The sequence below is a fragment of the Dendronephthya gigantea genome, unplaced genomic scaffold (assembly GCF_004324835.1).
Source record: "Dendronephthya gigantea isolate DGI-Jeju-01 unplaced genomic scaffold, DenGig_1.0 000238F, whole genome shotgun sequence".
Taxonomy (NCBI): domain Eukaryota; kingdom Metazoa; phylum Cnidaria; class Anthozoa; order Malacalcyonacea; family Nephtheidae; genus Dendronephthya; species Dendronephthya gigantea.
In genome coordinates, this window is record NW_021163248.1 from 3,151 (window position 1) to 15,517 (window position 12,367).

At 34.4% G+C, this 12,367-nt stretch overlaps 2 protein-coding genes and 1 non-coding gene across 3 annotated transcripts in view; 2 read left to right on the top strand and 1 right to left on the bottom strand.

Moving 5' to 3' along the window:
• Positions 1-249: 249 nt before the first annotated feature.
• Trnar-ucg lies at positions 250-322 on the bottom strand. Its single transcript has one exon. It is a non-coding gene; the product is annotated as a tRNA-Arg (tRNA).
• Positions 323-462: 140 nt separating this feature from the next.
• LOC114540526 (activating molecule in BECN1-regulated autophagy protein 1-like) lies at positions 463-1,966 on the top strand. Its single transcript, XM_028560646.1, has one exon. It carries the CDS (start codon positions 481-483, stop codon positions 1,852-1,854), a length of 1,374 nt encoding a protein of 457 aa, XP_028416447.1. The 5' UTR covers positions 463-480; the 3' UTR covers positions 1,855-1,966.
• A 4,092-nt stretch (positions 1,967-6,058) lies between these two features.
• The window catches only part of LOC114540521 (myotubularin-related protein 13-like), a 37,423-nt gene continuing 31,114 nt past the window's right edge, over positions 6,059-12,367 (top strand). Inside the window, exons 1-7 of the mRNA XM_028560642.1 lie at positions 6,059-6,157; positions 6,313-6,398; positions 7,075-7,368; positions 7,603-7,819; positions 8,770-8,902; positions 10,647-10,755; positions 12,100-12,213. Of these exons, the coding sequence (XP_028416443.1) occupies positions 6,100-6,157; positions 6,313-6,398; positions 7,075-7,368; positions 7,603-7,819; positions 8,770-8,902; positions 10,647-10,755; positions 12,100-12,213 (1,011 nt within the window). The 5' untranslated portion in view covers positions 6,059-6,099. The remainder of the gene's footprint in view (positions 6,158-6,312; positions 6,399-7,074; positions 7,369-7,602; positions 7,820-8,769; positions 8,903-10,646; positions 10,756-12,099; positions 12,214-12,367) is intronic.

The window sequence follows — 12,367 nt, forward strand, 5'->3', positions numbered from 1 at the left end:
ATAAAAATTAAGGCAATACCTTAATTTGAGAGGCTTTTGACAATTAAGATATAAGCTTAATTTTGGAATGAGATCATGTTGTCCAAGTACCAGTGCTAGTTCCCAGGCCACCTGCGACCTTGCTTCGTTCCCGGGCCACCTCGGACTACAGCTTGCACCTAACCTTCCAAATTGGTAAGTAAGCAGTGGGGACTAGGGTTAACCTACATATTAACTATATATATGATCACTGGGTAGGAAAAGAGAAGTCGACCCCGGCAGGATTCGAACCTGCAATCTTCTGATCCGAAGTCAGACGCCTTATCCATTAGGCCACGAGGCCGCCATGATTACTTGTTATTATTTTATATATTTAACCTATTTTTATATTTAATTTATCCCACAATTCTCATCGATCATTAGTTTGTTTATAAAGTACATTAATCAAATAAAATTTCAAATAAAATTTTTAAAAAGATAATATTTGTATGAACTTTATAAATGTATACTTCAGAGTCTCCTAGTGGTTCCTATGAATCAAATATTACTTGGTGTTTGTTAAAGCGGCAACAGAATTGTCTCTCCTATAAAGAACAGCGCACAATTCTGTTGTATGGCGTATACCAAACAACCCACACTCGTCGGGCTACTCCTTGCAAGTTTCAACAGTCTGCTGTGAGCACGTTTTTTATGGCTTTCAGTCCTAATGGAGAAACCGTTGCGTCGGGCCACGGAGACCACACCGTGCGAATTTGCGACGTCAAATCTGGTTGCTGTCTGCATACTCTAAAAGGCCATCCCCGTTCTCCTTGGTGTGTTGTGTTTCACCCCTCATATCCACATTTGCTTGCGTCGGGTTGCTTGAAAGGAATCGTGAATGTTTGGGACTTGAAAGAGAGAGAAAATAAATTGATTAGTTCGCGTACTTGCTTCAGCGTTACATCACTTGCTTTTCATCCAACTGACATGGTACTATTAATTGCTACAGGAAACCAGCTGCTGTTTTGGGCTTGGCACCAGAATGAACCATTTGCAATAGCAGAATCAGCATCAGTACATGAAAAAATCAGACTTGTTAAATTTGATGCATTTGGAAGTCACATATTAACTGGCATACATGACACTAGTCCTCTTGTTAGTGATGGTGTAAGGGATAAAGTGGATTGTCAAGTCAGAGAGATGTCACAGACTATTAGAACTTCTGTTGTTCATATTGAAAGGCAGAATATGAGAGCAACTGTTAAACATGTTATCACAGAAGGTGTACCTAAACACAGTAGAAGGAAAACTGGCACACTAAACCAAAATGGGCATTTAGTTAGGTTACAGTGGTGGGATGCTACTGAGATTAGAATTCCAAATATTAAACAAAGGAATTTGAATGTGATAGTACACAACTGCAAATTGTTTAATGATTTAGGAGCTGATATATCAGCAGATGGGCAATTTTTGAGTGCCTTAGTTGTTAAATTGGAAAACAATACAGAATTGTGTATGGTATGTGTATTTTCCTTGCAAAAGGGTAGCATTGGTCATTGTTTATACTCTACAGTAGTTGACCATAATTCTTTATGTGTGAGCTTCTCACCTCTGAGTTGTCACCTTTTAGTTGGACTAGCATGGGAAAACAGGGTGTCCTTGTTTCAAGATGAACAAGAAAGCACAACGACTATGCCTATGGCATACATTTTTAAACTATATAAGAAAACTAACTTTTCAACAGAGTTACCAGCAGCTACATTAAAATTTAGTATGCCTACAGATGAGAACACATCAAACCTAAAAGCTAATGTGGTAGTATGGCATCCAGTAATTGGTTATGGCCTAATTGCATGTGGTACAAATAGAGGAGAAGTGTATTTTTGTCATGTTTAAATTCACATTACACATTTTTTGAATTTCAAAATAGTTTGGTATTGGTTGGTATTTTTTGGCACTTATTATTCACAAGTCTAACAGGCATTCTTTTAATATTTCATGAATAATATATTCCACATCAACACTAGATTCAACTATTTTATAATTTAAAGAATGCTTTTTAGCATCAAATGTGGTATAACAACTGCCTAAAATAGACAAAACACTTCTCGACGTTGCGACCTGAGGGCCTTCGTCAGGAGAGTTAGTAAGACTAACTCTCCTGACGAAGGCCCTCAGGTCGAAACGTCGAGAAGTGTTTTGTCTATTATAGGCAGCTGTTATACCACATTTGATGTTAAGTTGTTTGAAGACGCTGCTACGTTGCTCCTTGGTTATATATAAACAATGCTATATTTAACAATTATACCATGAGCTCGCTAGCCAACAAGGCGATGCCATATAAGACGAGAGTGGATGGTAGAATAGACCATTCCCCTTTTAGCTTTCGAGGCTAGCCTTAGCAATGCATGATGGTAGTCAATTATCAAGTAACTTTGAGTTGTAATTTCGCCATGTTAAGCCAGCTAAGGGGCGATTTTCTTTAACAAAGAAGCCAAAAAGAATTGGCAAGGTTTTCTTACAAACAAAATATTTACATTCATACATTCAGTTCTGCCTAGACTATTTTAAAAGTGCAATGCCAATGGACCCTTTCGAAAATTATGTCACAACATTATCGTTTTAAATTTAGAACCTCCTTAACTGGGATGGATTTCAATATTTACTCTCACGAGCCACCTGCAAAGGTGCAAAACACCCTGCTTCAACACAGGCATAAAAAAATATTTTTAATTTTGACCAATAAATGTGGAAATAAGTCTTAACACTAAAACGAGGCTAGCAGGCCACAGTCGGCAGCATCGTTCTTGTGTTATGGCTTATTTTCACACTTGTTGTCAAAATGAAAATTTTTTTTTCATGCACGTGTTGAAGAAGGATGTTTTGCACCTTTGCACATTGCTTGTGAGAGTAAAACTTAAAATCCATATTTCAAATATTTCAAAAGATGAAAAGAATCCCATCTGCTTTAAAAAATCCCGAGATCTCGGAATAAAATCCCGAACTCGGCAGCGCTGACAGGGGTGGATCATACGCAGCCCAAATATGCTTGATAATTTGAACGCGAGAAATTTTTCGGCAATTTATCAAATATCAGCATGGAGTAATAATTAGCTATTTCCTAATCGAGCAGGGTACTGGGTCTAGTCGTGAACCGAAAAGCATCTATGGACTGTTTGGAGGGACAAATCACACAAATGATTTCAGACCAGTGTTTCAGACTACATTATTTTCCTGTCTCTCCAAACAGTCCATAGTTCATACTTCATAGTTGCTTTGCGGTTCGCGACTAAACCCAGGCCAGTACCCTGCTCGATTGGCCGGAAATGGCTAAGTGTACACCATGTTGACAAATTGCCGAAAAGTTTCTTGCGTTCAAATTATCACGAATATCAGGCTGCCTATGGGTGGATCCAGCACTAGTGCACTAATTTACATTACAAAACAAAGTGGTTATATATATTTAACAATTTTCTTGTGTCATTCAAATTAGTGCACTAGTGCTGGATCAATAAAATAGACAAAAACGATTTTGAAAACGCTCGAAAACGACGCTCGTGTGCACAGGAACGTCATCATTTTTTATTTGTTTATTAATGCAGTTTTGATGCGTATGCAACAGTTTGAGTTTCACGCTTGATTTTTATGGTAGAATTGTAAAGAAAATTAAAATGAAAATATCTGTTGTACATTTTTTTAACCCTCTTCATTGTCAAAATATTGAACTTTGTGAGATGTCGAAATAACACAATTGATGATATCGCACTGTATTATGATTAACACATGCACTTTTTACAAGAATAATTGTTACATGATATTTTGAGTAGTTGATCTTCAAGACAACAGATTGTTTAACATTACTAGCTCTGTAATTCATATATCATACAAAGTGCTATATCTTTAAAAAAAGGTAACAAAATTATTCAAAGGGAGTGATTTTAAGTGTTCTTTACAATGCAACCATAAATAAAGTGCAAATTTCCTTTGCATAGCCATAGGCTTTTAAGTTCTTTAACATATATGGCGTATTAGCGAAGGGGCAAATTGCAATTTACCCTGCCCGGCTATGGATTTTCACCCCCAAAAAACAAATCGAGAGAAAGATAGTGGTTAGTTGTTTCTTCTTCAAGCTTTCTAAAGTTTAATCAACCATGAGCTACCTGCAACAAAAAAGTACGTGACAAAATATACAATAAAAAATTAGCAAACTAACGAGTAACGTCCAACTTCATTTGCGTTTTGCTAACCTGACTGACAGGATATGCAAATTTTAATCAAACTTTACCTCCACACCTTTCTATACATGTAAAATCAATACTTAATATTTGCAAATAAACTTTGGGAAGTTGGTTAACGTTAGGAAGTGTATAAAATGTATATACTAAAGTTTACTGGAATTTTCATGTGTGCGTTATAATTAATCCTAGGGATTTTTTATCCCAATTTTTAATGTCAATATGAGTGTATATATATATATATATATATATATATATATATATATATATATATATATTATAATATATATAGAGCCTATATATATATATAGGAAAAGTATATAGGCACCAAACAAAACGATGCAGCCCCCAGTAGAAGGATCCACCATCGGGATACAATTTCCGCTTCTTAACTTATTAGAAGATAGGAATATAGGTATAATAAAAAGCAGACAACTTCTCACTGCTCCATTTATTTATTTAAATAAATATGCGAAGCTGCAATCTCCTAATGGGGAATTGACATATTCAGAAAACCGTTCTAAAAATCGACATGCAAATACATCTTCAATGGCACATGGTTCCACACTTCCACTTTGAAAAAAAAATGATAATGTAATGTCATTACCATGGGGAAATATTCCCTGGCCTCAACTCAATATCCGAGTCGTACTTGTTGCCAAATTTTACTGTTTCAGCTCTGTCATGAAGATACTATCGATAAAGCCAGACAATTAAATAAGGACTCTGGCGTCTGTACGGCTGTATCCAATTTTATGCAGAATTTTCATGTAACATTTTGTTGTCAACCCACTCAGTGGGTCAACTGCAATCAATTGAATCAAGTGGAAAAATGGTGTACATTTTCTATTGTTTGTAAGTTTTTAACTTCAATTTCAAAACTGTTTCATATATTAATATAGTTAACTTGACAAAATTTTCATAAAAAAATGTATTTCGTTCAACCCAAGTGAAAAAGCGACAGTTTTTCGGAGATAGATCGTAGAATATTTAAATTAATAGCTTGTCAAACTATTACGATTGCACGAATTTTAATTGTTCTAGTTTGGGGGGGGGGGGAGGGTAGCGTTATTTTGCCCAACGAACAGAGTGCGGCCAGACTGCCAGTGGTCACTTAACTGAAACTAATAGCTTTTTCAGGTAGAGGTTTATATTTTAGTAACGTTTTTCTCACCTGCGATCAGATTTTATAGTTTATTATACATTATAAAGCCGTTCTATCCGGCAAAACTTACTTGAAGTCAATCTTTTCAGCTAAGTCCTTTTCGGCTGCCAGAACAAGGAAATCTTCCAAACATTCGCCAGCCATCGTTGCCCGACGAATGTATCATTTCAAGAGAATGTACCATTGTCACACCCCCCAAAATCCCCCTGTAGTTGTGCTCCTGATTTCATCATTACAACGGTTAAATTTATTTATTGTGTTTATAAAAATCCGCCCTTTTCCATCGTGATAGGCCTTTCTTGTATTCGTAATTATGGTAACCGAACATTCATTAAACTCTTTTTTTACTCGAACAACTTGCCTAGTAATACGAAAACAATAGATACCAGCATTACCAGGCCAATAGTTCATTACGTTAAATATCTGTTAAAGGATCGATTTTAGAGTATAAAACTATCCCATTCTTTAAAAATAGTGTTTGTTCTTGTTCTGTGAAAGTCAAATTCATGCATTAAAGTAACATGAAACAAGGAAACAAGGTAGTTCTAATTGACCTTCGCTGTTAAGAGTTGGGTTGGCCAGGTTTTCTGGGGGAAAGTTTTAGAAGAAAAATTATTATTCCTCCAGTAATAACAGTATAGCTCAGTGAGTTTGTCAATTGACAAGTGACGTCACGTCAGGTTGGTTTGTTATAGCAATATGGCGGCTTATGCGATCAAAGGTGATGGGTAGGGCTTCGTTATGTCTCGTTTGGCAGATTACTTTGCCGTTATTGGCATACTCAAGGATAGTTCAACAGGTGTATATCACTTTTTTTAATAACATGGGTATTTGTTAAATTAATTTTATCGGGAGTTTATTTTATTGATTTTTACTACCAGTCATCCAAGTGTATGTTTATGTTTTGAAACTTTTATTTTGCACTTGAAAACCAATGAATTCATCCCCTTATAGATGGCCAGGAGTTAGTGGGTAAGGTGCTCGAACGTTTTCCTTCTCAAGACAGAAAGGATGTTACCTTCCCTGAAGGAATTGAAATGGTAATTTAAAAATGAGTTTATAAGACAAAATCATGTTCAATGTTTTTTTATATGTATAACTTACAGGTTTATCAGTGTGTATTCATATCTTGCTACCGTGGGTTCTGAAGTAATCTTTGAAATTTTTACTATCATCAATATAGCATAATAGTGAAAACCCTATTTCTTCCAACCTACCAAGTTTAATAGCTGTTCACTATTTTCACTAAATCTCTTATTCACACAGATTTTTGCCTATGAGTTTCAACCATGGTTAAATTTCAAAATGTTAAGTTTTTAAATTTTAAAACTAGTTACATAAGCAAATTTTTGTTTTCAGTACCATACATATATGCATAAAATATGGTGAATATAGTGAATAAAGTAACTTGTACAGTAACACTATATATCCAGTGTAATATTTTGGAGGCTACTGACCTGTCTTCTTTCAGTGGTGTGTGATTCATACAGTATTGAGTCATATCCTTGTAAGGTTCGCATTTTGGCAGCTGTCTCCAAAACGTTCTCAACAGATATAGATATAATTTACCTAGAAATTTCATCAAATGTCATTTCAACCTTAATATTGATTGAGCAAGATGTAACCAAAGGTTATACTATGCATTTGATATTTTCCTGAAGTAAAAAGCTAAAAGGGAATAACATGTTCTTGAAAAAGGATATATTTTTTTCCTAGTTCTGCCAACCTGGGGGTTGGGAGATATCCTATTACAGCAAACCATCAACATTTTATGTGTCAGTACTGACAGATATGGCTGGTACCAGGAGTTATGTAGCATGTTTGTCATTCTATGAACCTTTTACACTTGTAAGAAAGGGAGATGACTTTGACAATGCCATGAATGTTTCTGGTGATACAACTCATACAAGTAATAGTTCACCAATATCAAAGAAGGATGTGCAGATGGAAGCGTATTATCCAAAGTGTCTTTGTCTTGTCTCAAGATTTACCTACTTTGATATCTTAAAGGTATTTTCAAACTTTATATTCTACTGATTTATCTACTTTTAATTTATACAAATGTGTTAAAAATATGTGCCTGTCCCCAAACAGTACCTTACAGTTTATTTTATACCACTTTTGTTAAAATATTCTGAAGTTAATTGAACTTTGCATGTATGTTTGTGAACAAGGAAAGTTTAAAACTTTCACACACTTATTTGCAAGAAGTTACAACATATCTTCTATGTATTTTTTCATTAGAGTTGTCTTGTGACAATTTATACATCATGGTTGAATGGGGATGCAAATCTCGAAAAGATTATTGGCTCAGTTCTTGGTTTTGTTCATGTCCCCTCTGTTGGTTCTGATGCAGTTACATTCTCTATTGGGATAGGGGAAAAGAAAACTCTTAGTCCACCACACTGGGATGAAGTTCCAATCACTGGAAAATCTGTGGCTAATGTTTTTCGACTTCTTGGTAATATATTTAAAGTGTTGTTGCAGCCTTTCTTTAGAATTGTGGCATTGTGGTTAGGTAACTTTTTATGTGTTTGAGGAATTCAGGTTAATACACAAAATAATTTCTTTTAATCTTAACATGAAAAGAAAGATAATACTTACCGTCCATTTCAATTTAATGTACAGAGGTTTCTTTCCAAATAAGTTTTTGAGTGGAAATAATGTCAACATTGGTAAATTTTGATATGCTGTGTTTACTAGAATCAGTGTTGCCAACTGTAATTTTTTAAAAATCCTGATATTCCCTGCCCATTGTTCCCAGTTTCCACAATTTTTAATTTGGCCTTAGGTGTTATATGAAGGCTTGTGTGTGATGTTATAGAGTCAAAATTTGACAGGAAATCTGAATATACAGCTGAAAAGAACTTTATAGTATAATAATTGTAGTACGTGCTGAAACTTTTAAGACTCAAACGTTCAAATTCACCGAAATATTGACTTCTAAGTTTCAAACACCCCTTGCTTAGGCAAATTGCCGGTCTTAACAAGGGGTGACTAAAACATTCTGAAAATTATTAGTCACGATTGCAAAGCACTTTAATAGACTTTTTTGCAGTATAGCCAGTCACCAGTTCTCCGTCTAATGATGCATGACGTCTATGCACGGGATTCTCACAGACGACTCACATACTACTAACATGCTACTGCATTGATTGTTCTTGATAACATACTCAGCTGCAAATTGGAACTTTATATCTCGGCTATAATGTTACTGTATAAATTTTAGAAACCTGCATGGCATGCATAAAAAATTAGATTTACATCAAGCAGAGATGAAGGCCATCAAATGAAAGAATTTGACTAAATTGCATAATATAAATACCTCAAATATTGCTAACGTTGATTTTAATCTGTTTTAAATCCGTTATTAAGGAAGTGATAATAATACTATTTATTGCTTTTCTGTAGGTATGCACAACGTGCTTTCGTTGTTCTGCGCATTGGTTACAGAGAACAAAGTGCTTCTGTTTTCTAGCAGTTATTCATCGCTCACCAATGCTTCCCTTGGTCTTCTCGCCATTTTATATCCTCTAAAATTTAGGTATGACATAAACATATTTATAATATAAGCATAATTTAAACATGCACATTCAATTCAAGTTGATGCATTTAGTTATTTACACCTTTCATGGCCAGAAATCACGAAATTTTTTTTCAACAGTAAACAATCAATGTATTAGGTCAGAAGCCATATGTGATATGGAGTATACGGTAGTAGAGGTATAACAATGATTGAATGAGGCTGGACATGATATCAAGAATTATCAAGCCGAAGTTTCTGGTTATCGACCGAAGCCGAAGGCTGAAGGTTAGAAACTGTTGTGAGAGTTTTGTTCACAAATAAAAGCACTTGCGACCATACAATGAACATGAAATTTCGAGGTCATTGTATGGTCAGCAAGTGCGTTTATTTGTAAACAAAACACGAACATAAAGTCTCTAACATTTTTTATATACAATCTCAGTTCACTACTGTAATTGCTGCATTGAAGAACCAAGCTTCGTTGCAGGCTGTCATTTTTGAATAAACCATGATTTTCATGGGTTATTGCGAATAAACCATGATTTTCATGGGTTACTGCGAACAAGTTATGATTCTCATGATCTCAAGGAACGCGGATTCTGAAGTAAACCGCGTGATTGATTTTGACCAATCGCGTGAGTAGTTAGGCTAATGCACGAAGATTGTGTATTAAAATGACATAAACTAAGGCTTGATAATTCATCATATCATGTGAAAACCGAATTCAATAATTGTTTTATTATTCATTTAGAAGAATGAACATTACAATTTTGAATTGTTCGCTTGAATTTGTGTCGATTTCACATTTCTGCTCCTTTGGGACGTTGATGTTTTTGGCATTGATGTGACGTCATAACGTAGGGTACGACTATTTATCACACGTTATGACGTAGTAAAGTGCAGGAAAAAAGTCGTATCACGCGTTATAACGTCACACGTTGGACATGACGATTTCACACATTGCTATTAGCAAATCAGAGGCTGTGAATTCTTTTAAATGAATAATAAATACTATTATTAAATATTCAAATTTTATTCTCGTTAGTGCATGATTGAACATTTAAATTTTATTCTTGGCCGAATTGCCTCGAGTAATATTTTGAGGCGGACCAGTTGTTTCAGGTGCTGAAAGTTCGGTCCAAAAAAAGTGTTAAGTGCATAATAACTTGGGAACTACAGCGTGCATGCAATAATAAGTTAGGAACTAGTTTTCAAGTTATTATTACACGCTGTAGTTCCCAAGTTATGATTACACGCTGTAGTTTCCAAGTTATTATTCCAAGCTGTAGTTCCCATGTTATTATTGCATGCTGTAGTTCCCAAGTTATTATTGCATGCTGTAGTTCCCAAGTTATTATTGCATGCATGCTGTAGTTCCCAAGTTATATTATTACACGCTGCAGTTCCCATTTCCCAAGTTATTATTGCATGCTGTGGTTCCCAAGTTATTATTGCAAGCTGTAGTTTCCATGTTATTATTGCATGCTGTAGTTCCCAAGTTATTATTGCATGCTGTAGTTCCCAAGTTATTATTGCACGCTGTAGTTCCCAAGTATATTATTGCACGCTGCAAGTACAGTACACGCTGCATGTAGTTCCTCAGGCTTCGGTGGAAAACACAATCTCGGCCTTGATAATTCTCGATATCATGCAAATGTTTCTTAACACGTAACCTTACTCTAATATTATAGCTTACAATATGCGGCACATGAAACATTACCTAATCAATGTGACACTAAAGCTATTTTTCCTGTTTGTTTAGCTATGTGTATATACCAATATTGCCGTCAGCCTTGCTGGACTTTATAAATGCTCCAACACCTTTTGTAATGGGTGTGCATACAAACTATAAAACCAATATACCCGAGGTGGTAAGTTCACATTATATATATATATATATATATATATATATATATATATATTATAATATATATATATATATCAAATATGTATTTAGAATCATATATGAGTAGAGTGCTCGATATACCAAAGTATAGAGCTAGTATAAAGATAAAATAAAATAAACTTGGTTTACTTCATAAGATTTTATTCACTACAAACTTGTTTCGTATGACAAGCAACGCTTGCCACACTCATCAGGTGAATTTATTTAAATTATATAAAGTTTAAATTCACCTGATGAGTGTGGCAAGCGTTGCTTGTCATACGAAACAAGTTTGTAGTGAATAAAATCTTATGAAGTAAACCAAGTTTTTTATTTTATCTTTATATATATATATATATATATATATATATATATTAATATATAATATATATATATATATATATATATATATATATATATATACATATATTCATTTATTTAAGCAGTTTAGTTGCTAAACAATTTAGTATATATATATATATCGCCTTGGTTTTTTTTATGTTTTTTTTTTCGTCCTCGCAAGTGTGCTTGGCGCGAAATGTACTAGTATTTGAAATGTGTATGTGACCGTATTACGTCCCAGTTTTGTCTCTCAAGACTTGTGGTGCACAGCTTTGTCTAATTTTCCGATGCGCGATTCGATTTCGCTCGTATGATACGGCAATTCCTCCAGTAAACCTTTTTTGATGCTGTTCGATTAAGTTTACATTTAATTGGGGTCAGAATATATTTAATACATGTAGCCAAAGACAAAGTGAACGTATCATGCGGCTTATTTACACTTTAGAACAATTGAACTTCTATACTTTTTAAAGTACGATGTGCTTCTAAAATTCGCGATCGAACAACATTTAGGTTCGCAAGGCATCTATATTTATATTGCAACTAAACTATTTTATAATTGAATAAATGAATATTAGATTAAATATTATAGATTAATATATATATTCAGTACCCCAAAGTCTTCTTACGCTTCGTTTAATCTCTGTTAAGCAGGATTATGTAAACATCTCAGTTAAGCAGAATCATGTAAACATCTCGGTTAATAAGCGGGATCATGCCTCGAAGCCTCGAAGAGGAGTGAGATTTGAGTCTATAGTATATGCAAATACATTCAAATTGTACTATTTACCAAGGAAGGTTGTGATAAAAATTTAATAATTATGTTAAAGTTCAATAAATTGAATCTTTTAATAACAGAATTAAGTTGCCAAAATCATACTCGTATACCCGGTCGGTTGATAATAACTATATTCGTATGATTTTGGCATTAATTGCATGGTATACTGAATTGTGGAATTATTAATGGTATATTGACATTATTTTTTAGAATGATGTTATTTTGGTTGATCTAGACGGTGGACATGTCAGTATACCGGAATCTGTCAATTTATGTTCCATTCCAGAACCATATTTATCCAGGACAAGACATGCATTAACATTGGTATGTCTATATGTAATGTTTACGATATTGTAGTGTATGCGTGATGGGAATTTAATTTAGACCTCCCTAGTGTGTTAAGTTCTTGTGAAGAAGTGGATTTTCCCCCTGAATTAAGAGTTAACTCATCCGACAACTATGCGGTTCTGTTGCTGCG